The sequence below is a fragment of the Aptenodytes patagonicus genome, chromosome 2, assembly GCF_965638725.1.
Source record: "Aptenodytes patagonicus chromosome 2, bAptPat1.pri.cur, whole genome shotgun sequence".
Lineage (NCBI taxonomy): Eukaryota > Metazoa > Chordata > Aves > Sphenisciformes > Spheniscidae > Aptenodytes > Aptenodytes patagonicus.
Window position 1 is genome coordinate 72,797,144 of NC_134950.1, and position 20,353 is coordinate 72,817,496.

The 20,353-nt window shown below is 44.2% G+C and overlaps 1 protein-coding gene across 5 annotated transcripts in view; it reads right to left on the reverse strand.

Moving 5' to 3' along the window:
* Nucleotides 1-521: 521 nt before the first annotated feature.
* LOC143156555 (poly(rC)-binding protein 3-like) overlaps nucleotides 522-20,353 on the reverse strand; it is a 548,870-nt gene continuing 529,038 nt past the window's right edge. For 4 of the 5 annotated variants that reach the window (XM_076330213.1, XM_076330216.1, XM_076330214.1 and 1 more), the window contains 5 exons: nucleotides 18,942-18,998; nucleotides 18,376-18,451; nucleotides 16,514-16,566; nucleotides 6,939-7,108; nucleotides 522-1,047 (listed from right to left, as the gene is read on the reverse strand). In XM_076330213.1, the coding sequence (XP_076186328.1) occupies nucleotides 699-1,047; nucleotides 6,939-7,108; nucleotides 16,514-16,566; nucleotides 18,376-18,451; nucleotides 18,942-18,998 (705 nt within the window). In that variant the 3' untranslated portion in view covers nucleotides 522-698. The remainder of the gene's footprint in view (nucleotides 1,048-6,938; nucleotides 7,109-16,513; nucleotides 16,567-18,375; nucleotides 18,452-18,941; nucleotides 18,999-20,353) is intronic. The other variant, XM_076330217.1, reaches the window with a different exon arrangement.

The following is a 20,353-nucleotide window of genomic DNA, read 5'->3' on the forward strand; positions in this document are numbered from 1 at the left end:
TTTTTCTCGGGCCAGAAAGCTTCATTTGTTGTACATAGAAGTACCTAAAGTTTGGTACTTTCTAGCCCCCATCTGCTCACAGGCAGGCGTCAGGGCAGGGGAGACGGGAGTCTTCAGGCCTGTTGAGAGCAGCAGAGTGACCGTGGGGGCCCAGCACTTCAGGTGGGATTTCAGGGGCGCTAGCAATCATCAGAAGTGCCAGATTTGCAGGCTCTAGCAACAGAAAAAAGTATCAGAGGTGCCCATTTGCCATAGAAAATTGTTCTGCAGTTGGAAGGATCCCTTCAAATGGATTTAACTTTCTTTTATATGCCAGGCAGTATTGCCGGAGCAGGACCGGGCTGTCAAAATTTTGCCTCATTTATGTTTTTTCTTTCTCGCCAGGTGTCTCCTTGCCGGGGTGGGGGCACCCTGCCGTGCTGCGGGGCTGCCGGAGGGCCAGCCCTGGCCGCGGCCCCGGCGGAGGGACGGCGTCGGCGGGGAAAGCCCCCGCGCCGGCGCCCGCCCGCTGTTGGAACTAGTTGGTAGGTGGTGCCCAGCTGTTAGTCGTTATGGAGAGCGGAAGACGACTTGAGTCGGCAACAGTTAACACTAGCAATTTAACAGAAAATAAAAGATGCCGTATTGTTTCCTTGATAACTAGGATCTACCACAGACTCTTGGTAGAGCTGGCAAAGCTTGCATTGTGTCTCATCCCTTCAATATGGAGCAAACTTCTGGCGGTCAGATTTCTTAACCCCGCTCGTCGAAGGAATTTTGGCAGTGTAAGCGGACAAACTCCCCGTGGCCCCCGCGGCGGCCGCGGCATTTAGTGCCAGGAGTGGGACAGTTTTCATGCCAAGCAGACTGGAGACAGGAACGGCATAGTGGGTGGTTGGCAGAGTTGGTAGGGGAGGGGGGGTACTGACGGTAACGGCGGAGGCGGCCGCCAGCACGGCCATGGAGGTGGGGGTGGAGGTAGGGGTGGCAGACTGAGAGAGGTTCATGTTGAGGTCAACAGGGGTCGTGACGGAAGCGGCCTGGGTGCTGACTTTAGCCATCTCTAAGCTGCAAACGAAGAGAGGAAGAGGAACAAACAGGTTGGGAGGGTCCAGCCAGGGCGGTGGGGCCGGGAGGAGGAGGAGGAGGAGGAGGAGGAGGAGGAGGAGGAGGGAGGGAGGGATGGAGGTACAGCAACCACGAAAGGGCAGGATTAGATCGGTGGACAAGGGGAACAGACAAGAGGGGGAGGGAGAGAGAGAAAAAAAGGGAAAATGAGGGTCAAAGGAGGAACATGTTATGTGTTAAAGAAGAGAAATAACAAAAGGGTTTTTCATGATTTGATGGTGAAAACATTACTGAGGCTCTAAAGTTCTTTCCAAAAAAAAAAAAGAAAAAAAAAAAAAGAGGTCAGGGGGTTTGCTAGTTCATTTTACATATGAAAAAAGAAATCTAAGGAATGCAGGTAATGGCAAAAAGATGGAAAAAACAAAACTTAAAAGAAAACTTAAAATAACTATGAAGTTTACTCCCCAGCACTGATAGGGTGAATTTCGCTTTTCAAAATCACGGTATTTTTGAAAGGGGGATGTGGGGGGTTTTGGTAATTTTTTCAATTTGTCAATTTTGTGGCATAAATAGTACCCTTCGTTATTTTGCTAGGATGAGAGGAGACTGAGCAATGATTTGCTGCTTCCGTCTAAGGCATAATGTTTTGGTTTGTTTGTTTTTTGTTTTTTTTTTCCAGAAAGTTAGGTTCTCATTTCATTCATTGTGAGGTCAATGTGCATTTTTCATATAAAACAAACCTGATTAGCCAGTGTGTTCACTTCCATTTGTACTTTACCCAGACTTTTTTTTTTTTTAAATCACAACAAAATATTTATGCAATCTAATTATAAGGAAATTAGTAAAAAGGAAGACTGAAAAACCCCGGCTTCCACAGCAGCGGTATCCTTTCTGAGCTTGTGGCAGTGGTTACAGAGAACATAAAAGAGCTTACCAGCTGACAGACAAGGTACTACATGGATACAACATACACATCGCCAGACGGACCCTGCCAGCACGAGGAACTTCAGATTGACCCGACCTCCGAGCCCAAGGCAGCGACGGGCTCCTTGGAGGATGTAGGTATCAAACCACCTTCACTTTAGTCTAACTCCACCCATCGGCAGGCAAGATGAGTTTGGCCCATGAATTAGGCTTTTCTGTACAGTTTTACACATGAAAATAAAGTAATTCCAAGGACGCATTTTTTTTTTTTTCCAGATGACAAAACGTTTACCTAGATAAATCCTCCCTTTGCCGTGTATTTGTTGCAGCTTGTGCACTGGGTTTTGGGTCGGCGAACAACCTAAATACTAATTTCAGGATGCATTCTCTATGTGACCAGCTGGGAGGTACGGCAGCCTAGCATATAAATAGGACTATGGGTTAGAAAATCTTTGATCGATACGGTTATACATGTATTAATTCCAAGTTTGGGGCTTTTTTTTTCAGTAATTACTAGCTTGTGAGGCTCCTGGGCTTTCTCCTGAGGTGAGCCGAGGAGCTGCAGCAGCTTCTCCCTCCCAGAGCGGAACACCCCGGGCAACCGGCCGGCTGTGCAGAGGACCTGCGTGGCAGAGGACCTGCTGCTTTCTTATCAAGTCCCACCAGGCCTGGGGGAAGCTTCCCAGCGCAGGGTTTGCTGGTCCCTGCTGGCGCTAGGGGCTGGGCGTGCAGGGTTAGAGAGCAGCTGTAGCCAGGCTCCTTGCCCAGGACAAGGCAGGGGAGCATGGTTGCCCTACTCGGGGCTTGGGAAAGCCTCGCTTTTCCTCACCTTAGACTTACATGCAGTTTTGAGAATAACAGCCCCTGGTCTGTTCATGGCCAGAGAAAGGCAGCGACCAGAAGGCCTGCCCACTTTGTACAAGGGCAAGGACACAAGCGATGAACCAGCACTATATAGGGGATGGGGATGTTGTACTAAAGCTTCCCAAAACACTGCTGCTGAAGGTGAGTCTAAAGGATACCTGAAGCGGGTGTGAGCCAGGGATAGGAGAGTGGAGGAGAAGAGGGAAAGGCTGGAGCGCCAAGCTCCTCTCCTCCCCCCAAAGAAAGAGGGCTCTTGGAGTATTAACTCCTCGTCGGCTTTTGCTGGGAAGTTAGAAGGTGCACGTCTTCTCTGCGGGGCTGGGAGGGGAGGAGGGCAAATGCATGAAATGCAGGCCCGTTTGTAGTAGGTAAGGCTTTGTTTTTTCTACCTGTGGTGTTTATCTGTCCCCATGGATGAGCATCTCAGAATTTTTCTAACCTTTGCAGCAGAGTTGCGCTTTGCAGAGAGAAGAGCATCCTTGTGCTGTTAGCTGTGCTACTTGCAATCTACTCACACAGCAGGATTTACATCAAGAATACTTGTTTCTATCCACTGCAATGGTGGATCCAACTCCAGTGTACATCCTTGACTTGGGGTGTAGGGGTTACATGGTGATACCTTAATAGGTTTTTTTTAAAAACTCAGTTTATACAGTTGAATTTTTTTATATTTCTAACTCAGTTTTATTCTGGGAGGGAGGCATATAGAAAGATAATGCAGGACTCAGTGTTTCAGTGACTCCAAATTTGCCTACCTTGCATTTAACAAAAACCAAAACCTCCTACTGATGTGGATGATATTTGAGCCTGAGCTTTTTCCTGCACCAGCAGGGAGAATAGAGTCCACAGGCTGAATGCTGGTGTTGGTAGCAGCCACTCAAACTCCCCGTCTCGGGTGTACTCGCACAGGTGCAATTAAAGCTCTAATTTGCCCTGCTTCACATTTATTACTGGTAGTAACGTGTAAGGTGGAAGTACGTCAGGTTAGCTATCAGCTGTCCTGTGACAGCAGCTGTTTCCCAAACCAATTGTAGATGCAACAAGATTGAATGTGAAAGGGGATGAGGCAGCCCTCATGCAGAATTTCATGGTGCCAATTTTACAGTCCCTTTGAAGAACTACACTTTATGAATATATACACCGAAGGCCACATCCTGCATTACCCAAAACTGGTGAAAGGAATAAAGCTCGAGTGTGGCTTTGGCAGTCCTGTTAGCTCTGTGAATGAACCTGTCATCAAAATGGCAGTAAAAAATATCTTCAGGGAACTGCTCTTCAACACGGAGAAAGTGCTGCTGGCTACAATTCATTTATAAGCCAAAGTCAAACATTACACAGGAAACCTAAACTGCGGTTCATTCTTAATAAAAGCTAGAAGATGGAATTGGATAATGAAAATCCAGTTACTACAATGGAGACCAGTTAAGAGACAGAAGATTTTACAGGAACAAAAGACACTTCTACTGCAAACAAGCTAGGACACGTTCTACTCGTACAGAGGTCAGCGCTCGGGTGATCAATACAGAATCAAAACAATACTTTAGAAAGATTTAAATCTCTGTCTTGATATTGTATCAATGTATTTATGTATCTATAATTTAGAGTATATTATGTACATATTCAACACCAGATTGCAATAAAAGTCTTAAACCAACTTGATAAATTATTCTATAGATGGCAACTTTGGTTGGAGGATAGTTTAAAGATACACACAGATTGTTTCAGGAATACAGTGGATAGCTTTTTTTTCCTTACATCCTATGCTGCTGTGAGACACTGATTTTTGCAGAAATACTGGCCCTGGAAACCAAATCCACGAGAATGACAGATCTTGTGGGGGAGAGAAAAAGAAAGTCCACCTTATCCTGAATGCTTATATGGCTTTTATTTATTATAATTATTATTTTGACATACCAGACTATACCTTGGGCAGCCTAGGCACTGTACTCAGCTCTTCCCCAACACTGTTTATTTCATGCCAACATCTTTAAAAGAGACGGCAGTACTTGTGACAGGTTTAGAACTGCCGAACACTGAAATTGGCTCCCAGCGTGCACAGGCAGCAGCAGCCTAGATCTGCCTCTCGAAAACCTGCCCAAGCACCTAAACCCCAGCTGGAGGAGACCTCCCTCTTGCCTGAGAGTTTCTCAGTTCTGCCTCCAGTACGACTGCAAACTAGCACTGCTGCTGCGGTGGCACCTAACTGGACAAGAATTTCTCTTGTGAAAGGAGAAATCTGGAACGCTGTCACTTTTTAAAATGAAAAAGCCACCTTATTGTCCTATGTTACCTTAGAGCTTAATTTATTATACATTACTTTAAGGGTCTTCATTTACAAATGAAGTCACTTCATCTAAATACAGTTTCAACACATGGTACATAATAATATATGATGGTTTATTGTAGATGATGGTAACAAATGACTTCTATCTAGAAATTCAACAGGAAGAAAATATTTTGTTTCTGGTTTCACAGGGTATAGATAGAGTATCCATGGTATATGACTGCTGAGAAGTTTTCTTCTTTGCAAAAGTATGTTAAAAGACCTCATATATATCCCATTCCATCGAAAGAATCATTAAGCAGTAATATACAGAAGTGTGAGAGTTCCCAGGCTTTTCTAAAGTGAGTCAAACAGAGGTTTGTTCACTAGAGTTTCTGGTGAGCAGCTCACTGCAACTCCATTAATAAGTGCATTATTTTATTTGCATGCTTTAGCTGTCTTGAAGATCTTAAATTGTTATCTTCTGAGTTCCAGATGCATGCCATATGGTGTTTGTGCAACTAAAAATGAAGGGGTCTATTCTCGTCTCGATGTGTGGGGAATCCCTGAACACCAAGAGAAGAACATATCCTTAAGGGTTAAAGGAGGGAACACATTTTTATTTGATTACAGGGCTTATGGAATTGACTTATATTTGCTACAAAGAATATAAATCAAAAGATCTGTAGGTTGTTTTAGGATTCTGGAAACGGCTTATCTTAGGCTTCACAACGCCACCCCTCAATATAACTTTTCCTAGCAAACTACTTTCAAACTGAATTTTAAAAAGTAATACTTTTGTTTGCTGTAACACAGAGCTGCACAAACATCCTTTTCCTCCATTAAGACATTTACAGTGGCTTGCAGTGGTGCACTACAGAACTGGGCTGGAGAGGAGGTTGGACCATACAAGACTGTAGGCCTGCTATGACTACAGCCCCTCCGCATATAAATCACATACTTTCTACTACCTTAACAGCAAACAGTTAAACACAAAGCTTGATTCGTATCACCGTATTTTTTTTTTTTGGGGGGGGAAGAAAAGGAAAAAAAAAAAAAAACTCAATAAAATACATAGATACTCCCCCTCCCCACAATATATTGCCTCGGTCCACCGTTTACGAGTAGATCTATCAGACAGCACTATATCCATTGCACTATCTTCTCAGGATAATTGTAAATAAAGGTGGTATCAATTTTAATACTCTTCTAAATAATCATATCAAAACTGATAGAGACTTAAGCCATCTCAATGGCTTAGCTAAACAGGCAGTCCTTTCATTAATTCTGGCACTGAGAAGTGGAGAAGCAGATAGCCTCACCCCATCACATTAGGGAACGCTTTTTACAAATTTGTGATGCTGTCTCTGAAAAAAAATAAAGCCCGTGCCCCTTTAGCAACCAAATGTGAATTTAATATCAATTCTGCATGACAATTTCCAGTTAGTAAATTAAATCTGTTTTGCAATCTGTTTCACTATATTTGCCATTTAGGAGAGTAAAATGGGTCTGTGAAAAGCATTTTCTTCTAAAGAATTTATGATTGTCATTTAATTTATCCACCTATATTTTAGGTGGTTGTCAATGTGAGTATTCAGATTTTTCCGCTTTTGTCATTCAACAGGTACCTGGAATTGCACCAGATTAAGCTGCTTTCCATATAAACCAACAGCAAACACAGGTTCTAGTGATACAGGCTTTACAAATCATTAGGAATTGAATAATACTATGCAAAATGGACACTGCAAAGCAACTTTCTGAATCTATCCAGGACAGACATTTGCTGGAGAGCAGGCAGAGCAATCTCGCAGAAGCATTATCACTTACAAAGCAAACTTACCTTGCATTAATGAGGTACTGTGCTAAGCTGATGTTTGCAGGGGATCCTGTGATTGTAACTTGTCGTTCTGCGGAGCCTTCTGTGGCATTAGCAATCTTGATCTGCGCTCCTGACATCTGCCTGATTTCATTTATCTTACTGCCTTGTCTGCCAATAATGCAGCCTATTAACTGGAGCGGACAAAGACTGAGATTAGTGCCACAGACACAAGCAAAAACCACTTAACTGCAATTTGTAGTATTGATAAAAACATGGTTATGAAAGCCTCAATATCAAAACAAAAGATTTTTGCTGTGCTGTTTGGAAGGAATAACTAGCGCGGTCTATCGGCTTTATGGTCATATGTCTCTAAATCAAGTTTCGCTGCTACATGGGTGTCAACTTAATATCAGATTATTAAGCTGTCTTCAGTGGCAGAAAATGACAGTGTGCCGTGGTGCTGACGAATACAGAACACAGCCCAGCCTGACTTGCCAGTGGCAGCAGCAAGCCAAGAACAGCAGCTGGAAGTCAGGCTGACCACCCAAAACTGCCACTGTGAGGCTCTGCACCGTTCCAGTGTGCTGCTAGTCCTACACCTCCCTGGGCACACGTGGTCCTCACTTGGCCACGTACTGTGCCATTAAAGTCAGTGGGATTTACAGCTCAGTAACTGCAGGCAGAAACAGGTGTAGGAAGAGACTGAACTTTGTCTGCATTCCTTTACAGAAACTTACCAAAACTCATATTTCATGACTAAAACTGAGCCTGAGTTGTGTGTGTGTGTGTCCCCCTAGATCCCCTCAATTTTTTTTGGTAAAATTGCGTGGGTGTTCTCTTCAATTAACAGTGTTTTAAAGGTTGTTTAAATGCTCTTGGTGGAGTCACAAGCTCTTGGAAGCTGTGTGCAAGACCTCAAGAAAGTGTTCAGCAGCACACGTAACCGCTGCAGCTGCAGCTGGGGTAAGGGAGTGTGATAGCTGTGCCGGGGTGTTGCTCCTCTGGCACAGGGAGCCCCCAAGAGCAAGTGGGCACCAAGCAGGCAGCTGAGGCTGAGAAATTTTGGCTTCTGTAAGGGTGGTGGTGTGTGTGGGGGGTGTCTTTTGTTCTGTGTTAGGGAAGGATGGGTGCTGAGAAGCTCAGCAATGGCCAGAATGGGTAGAAAATGGAAACTTCACTTTACAGGGCTGTTGACACTGGGATGATGTTGCCAGTTTGGCAGAAGGACGTGCCAGGATGCAGACACCGCCTTCCCCTCCTACCCTTCCCGCTGCTTCAGGCCCTGACGTGTTATCCTTTCTGGTACTTGGAGTATCTTGCCAGAAACCGATTCACATTGTCCAGACATTTTATCAAAAGCAGAAATCCCCTGCAACGTAATCCTCAGGGACAAGCAGAAAGCTGAAGCAGGTACCCGGGTAGCTGAAACATTGACCAAGCACAAGAGGAGCACCCATGAGGGGAGAAAAGAGTGTTCTGGGAAATGCACACAGGATTTCCCATCCTCTTCAAAGTGGAGGGCCTCGCTGAGCTCCCTGTCCTTATCCTGAGGACCTGTCTTAGTGTGTGACTGCACGTGCCAGTGCAAAGGACCTATGTGAGCTTCACTGGGAAGCCTCTAGCCTGTCTCTGTGTGCACACAAATGTGCTTGCATACACTAGATGTTAGCAGCACAGGGATCCCTAAGCATCCACTTCCTACACCTCAGTCTCACTGGGCTCCACGGTCCGCAGGTAGTGAAGGTGAAGCAGGAGAGAAGAGCACCCAGAGCACAGGTGGTAGCACCAGAGCCAGCCAGTGGTGGGTTTTGGGTTTTATCAGAGTATGCCATCAGTGTGAGGAAAGCAAAGGCAGTCCTACCAGACCATCATTGTACAGCAAAGCTGGCAGCACTAGATCCGCTCTTATCTGTTACAACCTGGTGACGGACTTCCATAATTTTGTTCCTGTGAATCATTTGCATGCCATACTGTAGCTGTAATTTACCCAAATCTGGTCAGAAGCGTTCACTACTGCAGAAGCAGGATGGAGCACAAGGCGGGGAAAAAACCTTGGGTCATCTTTACTTGACTGCTAGCTAGAGTTGTTCCCCCAGATATCGGAGTGGCTTGAAATGGCCAACAGGAGTGGAGGCTGTCACTATTTCCTTCTGCCACAACAAGCATCTAATTGTTTTTGCGATGATGATCTTGAAGTGACTGGTCAAGAAACCATCTGTTGCTACTGATGAGCTTATAAAGTAGTGACCGGGATTTAGGTTCTGTGAAGCAGCTGTTATGGTGCCTGTCACGTCTTCAGATTCCTCTGATACTTCTCACCCGATGTGCAGATCTGAATATGCTTCTGGTTGCTTTAATAATTATGTCCTAAGTGTCAACAGGAAAATGTAAACTGCGCATATTCCCTCAGTCTGCCCAAAGCAGAAGGGTGGAAATCTGATAAAATTACTTGGTGTAAAAAAACATGCAAAAATATATAAAAATGTATTATTTAGAAGAATTTCAAGCAGTCCAGTTCACAGGCATGGTTGTCATTGTGGCATTCGAAGTAGAGGAACTGCGTGGGACTGCTGGTTCTTCAGGCACGTTGTGAGACATAGTCTTACATGCCTGGTTCACCAGCTCTGAGAAGGCACTTGCCGGGTCACTCAGGAGGCTGCCACTTGTATGTGCTGGGGGTCCTCCAACGAGGCTTGGGACCCAGGTGTGTCAGTAGAAAGAATTTGCAGTCTCCTAGCTGACTTTGAATTAAGTAGCGAGGCTTCAGTCCAGACCGGTCAAAGACATTGGTGATGCAAGTATCTGGAAGAGAGGTTCGGTAACCGTCGGTCTGAAGCTCTCCAAAGTCATCCTTTGTTGCTGTGATAACAGGTTACTTGAACGTGCTCTGCAAGCCGTGACACAACCTGCAGCTCAGACAGAATACACTTCTCCATTTGCCATGCAGGGAGAATAGTGCTGGGGTGCTTGGGCTCTCTCTGGGGTGCCTTTCCTATTACATATTACTTACACTGAAATTTGTGCACTATCATCTGAATATTCAAGAGCTGATGGGTTCTGGAAGAAGTTCAAGGGACTGGTTTTCATCTACAAATCTTTGATCAATCAGGCCATGGACATTTGGTTTTACATAAAAACACCTGCCCTGCCTTGCTTCGAGATGAAGCCATGTCAAATTGCATCCAAACACGTATCTCTTTTCAAGAGTGACCTTTCCAATGCTGTCAGCTGCCCCCCTGTCGTTCCGTAGCTGGCCATTTCACATGACTTGGCAGGCTCTGTGTAATTCAGTCCCACAAAAGTCCCTCACCACAAAAGCAAGCTTCCCCAGACTTTGAAATTTGCTACCTTGCATGCAATGCTGCGTGTTTCACAGACATGGGTTTGCTGCTTTTCCAAGCTCAGTAGACGGAGTTAGGGAACGTGGAGGACAGTAAACATATAGCTGTTTTCGAGGACTTTAGGTGCTGCATTACTTTTGATGCTCACCTGCTTGCTCAACATACAGAGTGCGTTACTCTCATTTACGGAATAAATCAAGATGCAATTCTCCAGAAAATAAGTGCTAAAGCTGGCCTATGTGAGAGAGGAGCCAAACCTACTGTAGCCTATACCAAACCTACTATGCACTATAGTATAATACATATACTATAAATATATATATGTATAATATATCTAATATACACATATTTACATACACACACACACACACATATGTGTATGTGTATGAATATATATTTTAACTCTCTCAAGACTTGAGCGGAACAGCTCACATCAGATGTGCACCTAGCCCAGCAGCCTGTCTCTGACTGTGGCAGTAGCACACGCTTACAGAAAAAAGGATAAAAACAGTGTGAGGTATAAAACAAAGTTTCTGCTGGTATCCCAAATTCCCACCTAAGGCTTACAGACTACCTGAGTAGCAGCTGGTATCTCTGCCTTTATGCTCAATAGTCCATGTGTCTGACAATTTCTTTTTGAACCCGTTTCTCCTTCTGCTGCCCGGGAAGAGCCATAGCAGTGACCTGCAGAGCTTGCTCGTGTGTTGTGTGTATCACCATTTGTCCATATACCTCAAAACCAGCTGGCAGCCCCTCCTTGGACTGTGAGCACCAGGGAAAAACTGTTCCTTTTTCACTTTCTCTGCACCGCTTCCAATCTGTCTTCCCCTACGTCAGTGTACCTCATTCCTCCTCATGCCAAAAAAACCCCCAACAAACCAACCCTAAAACATAGATTCTGCTTTTTGCCTTTTTCTAGTTTTACTCTGTCCTTCAGCAAAGTTCTGTTGATACCAATGTAAACAGGACTGAATCAGGAGTCTGGACTCTTAAAGGGTGGGACTGGAAGGTCTACTGTGATTCTTTCCACCCCAAACTCCTGATGCTGATAGTTTCTCTCAATACACTATGCCATCTCTGGTTCAGGTCCATCTCTTGCATTTTTTTTTTTCTTCCCCATAATGCTAAATATAAATGCTAAATATATATTTATTTCCCATAATGCTAAAGTCATTGTCAGAGCTTAATAATAACAGCTTCCTGCTGGGTGTTTCCTACAGGTTTGCTCCTCTACGTCCATCGCACTGCATTACTTCTGTGCAGCACTGGGAACAATCAGACTTTTAGGTTTTGGTTTATTATCCAAGTCCAATGCTGCGGAGTACTGCTTCTCACAGGAAGTGGCACGGAGCTCACTTTCTTTTAAATACCGGTAAAAAAATCAGATTATTTTCTTATAATGAATGTAGTGCTGGTAAAAAGGGCCAAGGAAGTAGCCTCTGCAACTTGGTATCTGCTGTCCGGAACAGAGGGGTTGATCATACCTGTCCATGGGTGCACGTGGTTCCCCTTGGTTCCCCACCACCAACCCAGAGCAAATCCATTGGCTTTGGCAAAGCCTCTGCATTAGTTGAGCAAGCAGGTGCTCATCATGAAGGAGACTCTTCAACCGTTTTTCGTAAAGATACAGGCTTTCTTAGTTCCAGGTTTGGGTTGGTTTGGGTTTTTTTTTAGTTAGAAATGCTGGGGCAGAGTCCTCTATAGGGAGAAATAATCTCTTGAGGTATGATTACAGTTCTTTACAGACTTACTGCAGGGCCTGGAAAGAGATGCTTAAATACTCTGTGCCTCTTAAGAAACAATAATAATAATAATAATAATAATAATAATAAAAAAACAACTTTATTTCCCTTGCCAGGATAATGCAAAATCTGGACTATAATAATTTCACAGGCTTTGCAAGAAGTCATATAGAAAACTGAGAAAACATGTTCAGAAATGAGCCTTCTTACTACTTGTTGTGTAACCCAAATGACTCTGCAGATTTGTGTGCACTTCAACTTATTGAGGGCCCATCACCAGGTCCCATCCTGTTCCCTAAAGTGAGCAGTAGGTGGTTCTGGGGGGGAATTACTTTTAATGCTAACTAGTGCCTTGTGCCACAAACAGTCTCACTTGCTTCTGATGGATATTAAGTCTGCAAAATCTTTCTACTGATTCTTGATCTCATCTGGACAGGTCTACTTGAGGAATCAAATGGCATTTTCTTAGATTAAGGGGAGACAAAAATCAGGCCTTGTGCAAACATAAAAAATGATAAAAATGACTTTTTTTTTGATAACACATCCCCTTAAACATTGACAGAATCTGGTTAACTCTGTATTTTTGCTCTGGGCATTATTTCCCTATTACATGGGAGGCTCTCAGCAGTAAGGTAGATTTATTGAGGTTGAATCCACAGGTCCCTTGCCTTCAGTAGAAGCGCTTTGACTTACTTACACTACTGCAGGACCTTTCCCAGCACATCTTGTGTGGATTCGTAAGTCTTTGCCTAACCATTGCTTTTAAACCCTTTCATACAACTGGAAAGTTTCTGAGCCACGGATGGACTTAGCCAGCAGCTTAGTTTTATAAGAACATGGCACTTGTTCTCAGGACTTTTCTGGAAGAGGGCTGAAGGGAGGGCGAGGTGCAATTTTCCTGTAACGTGTAGGTGGTGGGTGGCCTTGCTGGAAGTCACAGCTAGGGTCGGACACTGCCCTTATGTTCTCCTTAAAGGCTTGCACTGATTCTCCCCTCCGGCAGGCGATGGATTGGGGATCTGCAAAGATGAGAGCTCAGTCTCCCCAGTGACCGCTGGTGGAAGAGGCAGCGCCACGCAGACCTACTTGGAGCATCATGCGGAGCTGGTGCTGGATTTCACCGCGGGCTGCTCCGAGAGCATTTTGCACATGGGGGTCCCCCTCCGTTGTTTGCAGGGAAGTACTTCGGGCTCCATGGAGAAAGAAAGGTAGTTCTTCAGTATGCCATTTCAAACTTGGATGGATTGACATTTCTGTTTCTATGGAGTATTGATCAGATTTATAGCTTTCTTAAAATGTTCTTGGTGCTTTCTGAGGGGGAAGTTGTTTTCCTGTTACTTGCCTCTGCCTGTCTCTCCCACAAGTATGCAAAATATGCATAATTTTTAATGAGACAGATTTTTTTTTATTATTGGTTTGTTCATTTACTCTCAATGGGCATTTTGGGGGATTGGATCATGAAATCTTAAGACATCTGTTATCTGTGCCCAATGAGCTACACCCAGGGATACCATCCCTTCTGTTCCCTTAAGGACCTGCCACTGTTAACGCCACTTTATTCTGGGATTTATGTGAAACACACTTACATTGTGTAACTTAGGCAGCAGTGGAAGTCCAGACAAGATCCTAGCAAGGAAAGAAAGGCAACCAAACGCCCCCATTAGAGGTTTTGATGAGGAAAAGGAGATACTAGATAAGGATCAAAGTGACTTCTGAGAGGGACCTAGAGAAATGTCCTCTCTGGTTTCTTTTTGGAGATACCCAGAAGTTATGAGGAAACCTAGAAAGGCAAATCTTCTGAATTCATTATTTGGAGAGTAAGCCTCGGCTTTTAGCATGTGGAAAATAACTTTCTGTAAAATGCATTTCTTTGTTCTCCGCTATCTCTTTGTTCTTGAGCAACAGGTTAGCTGCAATTATCAGCATACTGTATGAAGAAAGCAGCATGATGTTGTTACAGGAATTATTATTAACAGAAAAAAAACCTTCTGTCACTGCCTTAATGCCAGAGGGAGTGAAGAAAATTTAATTTAATATGAAGCTATGCAAATTGTAAAAGACTATTAATATCTACTTTCTGTAGACTAGGCTAAAGTCTGAGCTCCTTATTCTCTTTATATCTGGTTTTGCTCCATCAGATTCTTACTGAGGCTTTGGCTTTATGTGCTTATCATTACCTTGGTTTTAAAAAAATAAGTGTAGCACATGTAGATATACACTGACTTCTCTGGTAGCTGCGGAGCATGTAGATATTTGCAAGTCTCATGTTCTTCTCGTGTGTGCTGGACTTTTGCACACATAAGCACATGCGATAAGAAAGCTGGGGGACTCATGCAGCACAGGGGACCCCTGGAGTCGGGGCAGGCAGGGGACTGGCCACGTGCAGCCTCGGGGCTGCACTACAGCCCCGTGCCAGGGCCTGCAGCTTTCTTCACCTTCAACCAGATAAATAATCATCGTGCCATGCCGACTGTCTGTCTATCAAAACCGTGACTAAGAGATGCTTATTGGGAAAGCAAAGTCAAATTACCCATGCAGGCTTTGCTGCACAACTGCTGTTGCTTCTCCCTCCCTGACCTCCCTCCATGCACAGCATCTGACTGACAGGGCACACACGAAACACGGGTGCTGGCGCCTCCCCACCTGGCTCCCTCTCTGACCCATGTCCCTCCATCTCCTTCACATTCTCATTTTTGTCACTGGGCTGCCTGGAGAGCAGCCTTGCTGCAGCGTGATGGGGCTGCAGGACACCGGTATGCACGGTTATGCCGGGAGACTCCAGGGACGGTACCCTCTTGCTGCTGCAGCCTGAGGACAGCCCAGGGCACAGGCAGAGCGAACGCCTCAGGGAGACGCACGGGGAAACTGTTTTTCCCCCTGCAAAATTCCCAAGCAGCCCCTGATGCCCGATGGGATGCGAGAACCCTTCCTCCCCTCTGCGTCAGTGCTGCAGCACCGGGTGCACACACACACGCACACGCACGCAGTGCACGTGGGCAGCACTAATGCCTTTCGGTCCTTTAATGCACACCTTGACACCATACGAACATCAGAACTCCCTTTCACCACCTGTAGAGCTCCTGCAGGCTGTTTCTAAGCCTAACCCCATTTTGACCTTGGTTTTGCTCCTTTGGCAACAACAGCAAGACATGCACTACGTAGCCAGAAAAATCTTCTATTAGAAACAACGCACGGATGTGTGTTTGCTTTTCAGAGGACAGTGCTGAGCCGGGGCATTTCATACCTCCTGGATGAGAAAATGATGGGTTTTTTTAATTTTTTACTGCACTACAGGACACAAGGACAACTTTCTCCCTCTCTTTCTCTGTTATGGACCCTGAGAGAAATGGAGTCAGAAGAGTGACCTTGGATTTATATCACTGATTGCAAAACCAACATTTGCCTGAAAGTGAGATTAAAAAACTTGCACTGCAAGGATAAATAGGGTGCTCCCATAAAATTCTCAACATACAATAAATTGGGTTGTAAAGCAGGTACTGATAAATCAGCAGGGCATCTTTTAAGTAACAGAAAGCTTACGAAATCACAGCACTCACACCTTTGCTTTTTCGTTATTCTGTATTTTTTTCTTACTGTAAATCATTGCCACTGAGTTTAATAGGGCTTACACAATATTCTAAGTATCTCTTAAGTAATATAATTGCTATTTGTGATCCCACTCATGCTTGAAAGCTTTTTTTACTGGAGGGGAAATCTTCCATTTTCCAAGTGACTCATTTGTAATGAAAACTGAACACCACCCACCTCCCCCGCCCCCAGCCATTTGCAATGAAAGTGAATAAAATGGGAAGGCATTTTTATACAACACGCAACGTATCAGCTGGGCATTTTGAGTAGCTGTTTTAAGATTCAGCACCATATTGCTCATGGAGACTGGGTCTGTCCATCACAGCCTGTCCAGAGTTGCTGCAGCAGGAATGTTTTTAGCCCTTGTTTTTCAGATAAACCTTGTATTGCACCTTTACATAACTGAAGTAGCTTTTTTGCTCAGGAAAAATGCCGTCTCAGATAAGTGAGGGGTGCAGCGGAGACTGGCACGGCGCAAGCTGTTGTGGGGCAAGCTCTCCATCCCCTGGCACGGAGGACTCCAGCCCAACACACAGCACCCGGGGCTGCACATTTTTCCACCCCTTTTAGCCCTTCTGCTGAGACTGCCTGTGCTAGTGCCACCTGAGAGATGAATTTGATAACTCATCTAAGACCACTGTAAGCAGCAGGCACCCAGGCTTTAACAAGTCCGGCGAAGCACCGCGGCGCTGGCACCGTCATGCAACTAAACCAGCATCCCTGGAGGCCTGACACGAGAGGGGACAGTCACTTCTGCCGCTTCTGTCCAGCATTTCACTAACCCCTAATACCCCTCCCCAACAGACTAAATGCCGTACAGTTTATTCTGGCGACTAGTGTTTACAAATCAGCCAAACCCGAGAGGTTTCCCCTCCGGTGGCAGAGTGAGAGAAGAGAAAGTGATACTGACTATTGGTCCACTTACATCATTGGGAATAGTAAGTTCATGGGAACTGGTTGGAGTAGTGGCATCCAGTCCTATTCAGGGGACAGAGGGAAAATGTTACGCCAGTTTGCAAGAAGGGCAAGACACAACAAAGGATATTTTAAAGAAGGAAACATACAATAAGAAGGAAAAAAAAAAAAAAGGAGCAAAGAAAAATAGAGAACTTGTAGCGAAACAGAAAAGAAAGCAAGAAATGCAAAACTCAGAGGGCTGGACTAATTTTAAATGAGTCATTTTAATTAACCTTTAACCCACCAAAGCAACAAATGTCACATGAGATTCCACAGGGTCATAAAAAGCTTCTAGAAAATGAAGGGTTTCCCCTAAAAGTCTCAAGCTTGTTCTAAACACATCAATTGAGAAATTAATGGATGGCTGAAATTTGACCTGTCTACCAGGAGTTCTAGAATACGGAAAATGAAAGTGGAAGTCAAACGAACAATTAGCAGAACAAAATACATAGATATGAAAAAGAAAAAAAAAATCATAAATTAAGGTTGAGGAAATTAACCTAGGAAAATTTGGAAGTTATATGTGGGATTAGTTGCTGAAGAAATGTTGGGAAGGGTAATTTTTGAAGGGAAATGTACAAAATACTCTAAGCTGCATACATTTGTTTGTAAATTGGGTGGACAAAAGGAAAATGCTCAGGAAAAATGGAATTACTGCTCTAACACAGAGTAACATTACAGAAACGTACATCTCACAAATATAACCAGGAAAAGATTAAGGAGCAGCATGTTAATGACAAGAATAAGGAAAATATAAAGCTAGGAAAGGCAATTTAGTATTTCTTGTAGATATTTTATCAGATACATCATGAAGAAACAAAAGTATACTTTGTATGTCATGTGTCTTTCTCTCCTTTTCTCTTTTTTTGGTGTTTATTATTATTATTATCTGTAAAGACATGCCAAAAATACTCATTTCCAACTAGAAAAGATGGAAAAGAAATACTCTTACAAAAAAGTGACTCACCTACCTTTTACTTATGTTTACATTCAATTAAGAGTTGCATATACTTATTTTACATTGAATATAAAACAATCAAGTTGCTCACAGAATTGGATGTATGTGATAAAATGTTATTTGCCATACAAGGCATGTACCAGTACATAGGTACTTCTGTTTTGTGAAGTTTTTAGATGCCAAGCATGTATGTAGTGAAGTACCGTAAAAATGATTTATTGCAGGGTTAACTGACTTCTCACTCTTGAATCAAGAATTCAGCTTCAGCTTTAGTAAGTATGGACCAAATTTGCAGTCCTTAATTTAACTAAATTTCCATTGCATTTTGTAGTTATATCTGCATATCTAGTAGGAAGAGAAGCACTTGTCCCAGCAGTGATGATTACAGAGGCTCTTAAGACATTTGGCTCTACAAGGAATTTGAGTTTCAGCGTGCCGTAATTTCTTTAATCGGTATTTCTGTACCACGATTACATACTGTTTTCCTATGTTTGCTTCTTTCTGAACCATGTTACCAAACTGGAAATTTGACAAGATGCACGCCCAAGTACTTCACTCGGGACCAACTGGTACATACTGTATGGTCCATAATAACTTTACAAGGACCGAACAAAAGAAACTCAGGGCTTTTAGCCAATGGCACAAATGAAGCGGTTTTGATTAAATAAATGTAACAAACAAAGCACGTTTTAGTAATGATGAAAGGAACTGTAACAGAGGCACGGGGGGGGGGGGGGGGAGAACAGAGATTAATGTGTAAAAACAGAAGGATTGCTGGTCATTGACCACATTTATTATTAAAATGATGTAATGACCACGGGAAACAAAGCTGTTAAGAAGAAGGACATCCCCAGGGGATCATGGGTACGTACCAGGGAAACCAGGGGTGGTCTGCCCAAGGGGAGTAAAGGGGGGATGCTGCATAGCCAACTGGTGAAGCTTGGTCAACTGCAGGGCAGGATGGGAAATTAGAACTAACCAATCAAATGGAATTATTTCAGAGCAGAGAAACCATCTTACATGTTCTAAAACTGGATTAATTAAAATTATATTGGAACAAAAAAAAGGTTTAATCATTCATTCTAATCTACTGTAGAGGAAAAAAAAAACGACCCAAACTGGTTATAAATGACATCTCTACTGTTATTACATGTAATGGCTATTGTTAATATTAACTAATTACTGTAGAATTACATATTAAAAGAACTCAAATATATCACATGCAAAGAAAGACCAAGATAACTGTCATTTGTTCCTGGGCCATTGTACTTTCTAGCAATTATTACGGAAGTTGAGAGATGCAGCTGAGCTAACACGTGGCTCTACAGTGTGTTGTTCAGGAAAGGTGTTCTTAGGCCGTGTCTTTATTGCTAACTGTAGAAAGCAAATGCTGCCCAGAACAAATAAGAGGGAAAGGAAGAAAAAGGGAGTAATTTACATGCGCAGGACTCACGTCTGGATGAGGGATGGCATACTGCCCCTGAATCGTGAACGCCTGAAAACAACAAGCACAGTTAAGACACAGGTCAGTCAGGTGGGACAAGCAGCGTTCCTGTTTTCATCAGAAAAGCTCCCCCTGGCTCCCCAGGCAAATGCTGCCTGCATCGCTTTCAACGCTGAGTGAAGCTTAATTGTCTTGTGCTGCTTGATAACACTTGGCATGGGACAGGAAGATCTTAGCTGGGCTGCCCATGCACCCTTTGCAAGCAGGGGATGCCAACTGCCACCGTCCAAGCTCTGGTGACCCCAGTCCTCAGGACCCCTCTTCAGCCCAGCTCCGTCTGCTGGGAGCAGAGCTGGGGACACCACAGAGGCTGAGGAGCATGGGGGGTGGTCCCTTCCCCTCCCTGCTGCCCCCTCCACCCAGTGCCACTGATGTACACGGGGAGATGCTGATGCTGGGGCAGCAAGGATGGGGCAGACCCTCCTGGGGGATGTCCTGCCCTGACATCCAACTCCTGACTTCCGCGTGCAGCTCTGAGCCACCTCTTCTGGATACCGACAGCCACAGACGCTAAATGCCAGCAAACGTGTGCCCTGGTGCACCCCACGAGACTCATGCCCCAGGCTGCCATGCCAGCTGGTATGTGAGCACACGTGCTGGATGGCAGCCTGTCCTGCAGTGCCTGGGCACAGGGCCAGCATGCCAGTTTGGAGATAGGAGCGTGACGGAGTCCCACAGCGTGGTGGTCTTATCTTCCACAAGAAGTCAAATATCCCCCCTCCAAATCCAGCCTCTCTGCACCACAAGAGCAGCGCAAGGGGTATAGTTTCTAGCATCACTCCTGGCAGCACTGGGATGAGGTGGGGGAGCCAAAAAAAGCACATGAGCGAGGAGGGGTACGGTGGCATATTCGGCACTAGTTAGCATGGCCCTTTGTCTCTGCTGCTGGCTCTGTTCAACTCTCTGTAATGGCCTACAAAGAAAAAACTACAGAGAGTTTATAATTTTCTGTTATAACCTGTAGGGCTTTTCTGAATGCAACGGCATGTCAGAAAAATTTTAATGTGCTTGTGCTTAGATAGGCAGGAAAGCAGAAGGACAAATTATAATGTATAAATATTTGTGGTGGGAGAATTATAAACAGGAACAGAGCTGATTAGCTTCGTTTGCAAAATGCTTACTTGACAAAAGGCCTCTTAGAAAGTAATGAATCCTCTGCAAATGATAAAACAATTCATTTTATGGAGTTCGGATTTTAAAACCTTTAATGCCCCAACTGCTTAATGCATATTTCTGCAGCAGAATTTCCCTTCTGGAGAAGAAACATTTCATTTAGTTTTTAAATTAGTTATAAAGCAAGGCTGCAATCCAGCAAACATTATGCACATGAGCAGTTTTCAGGCAGA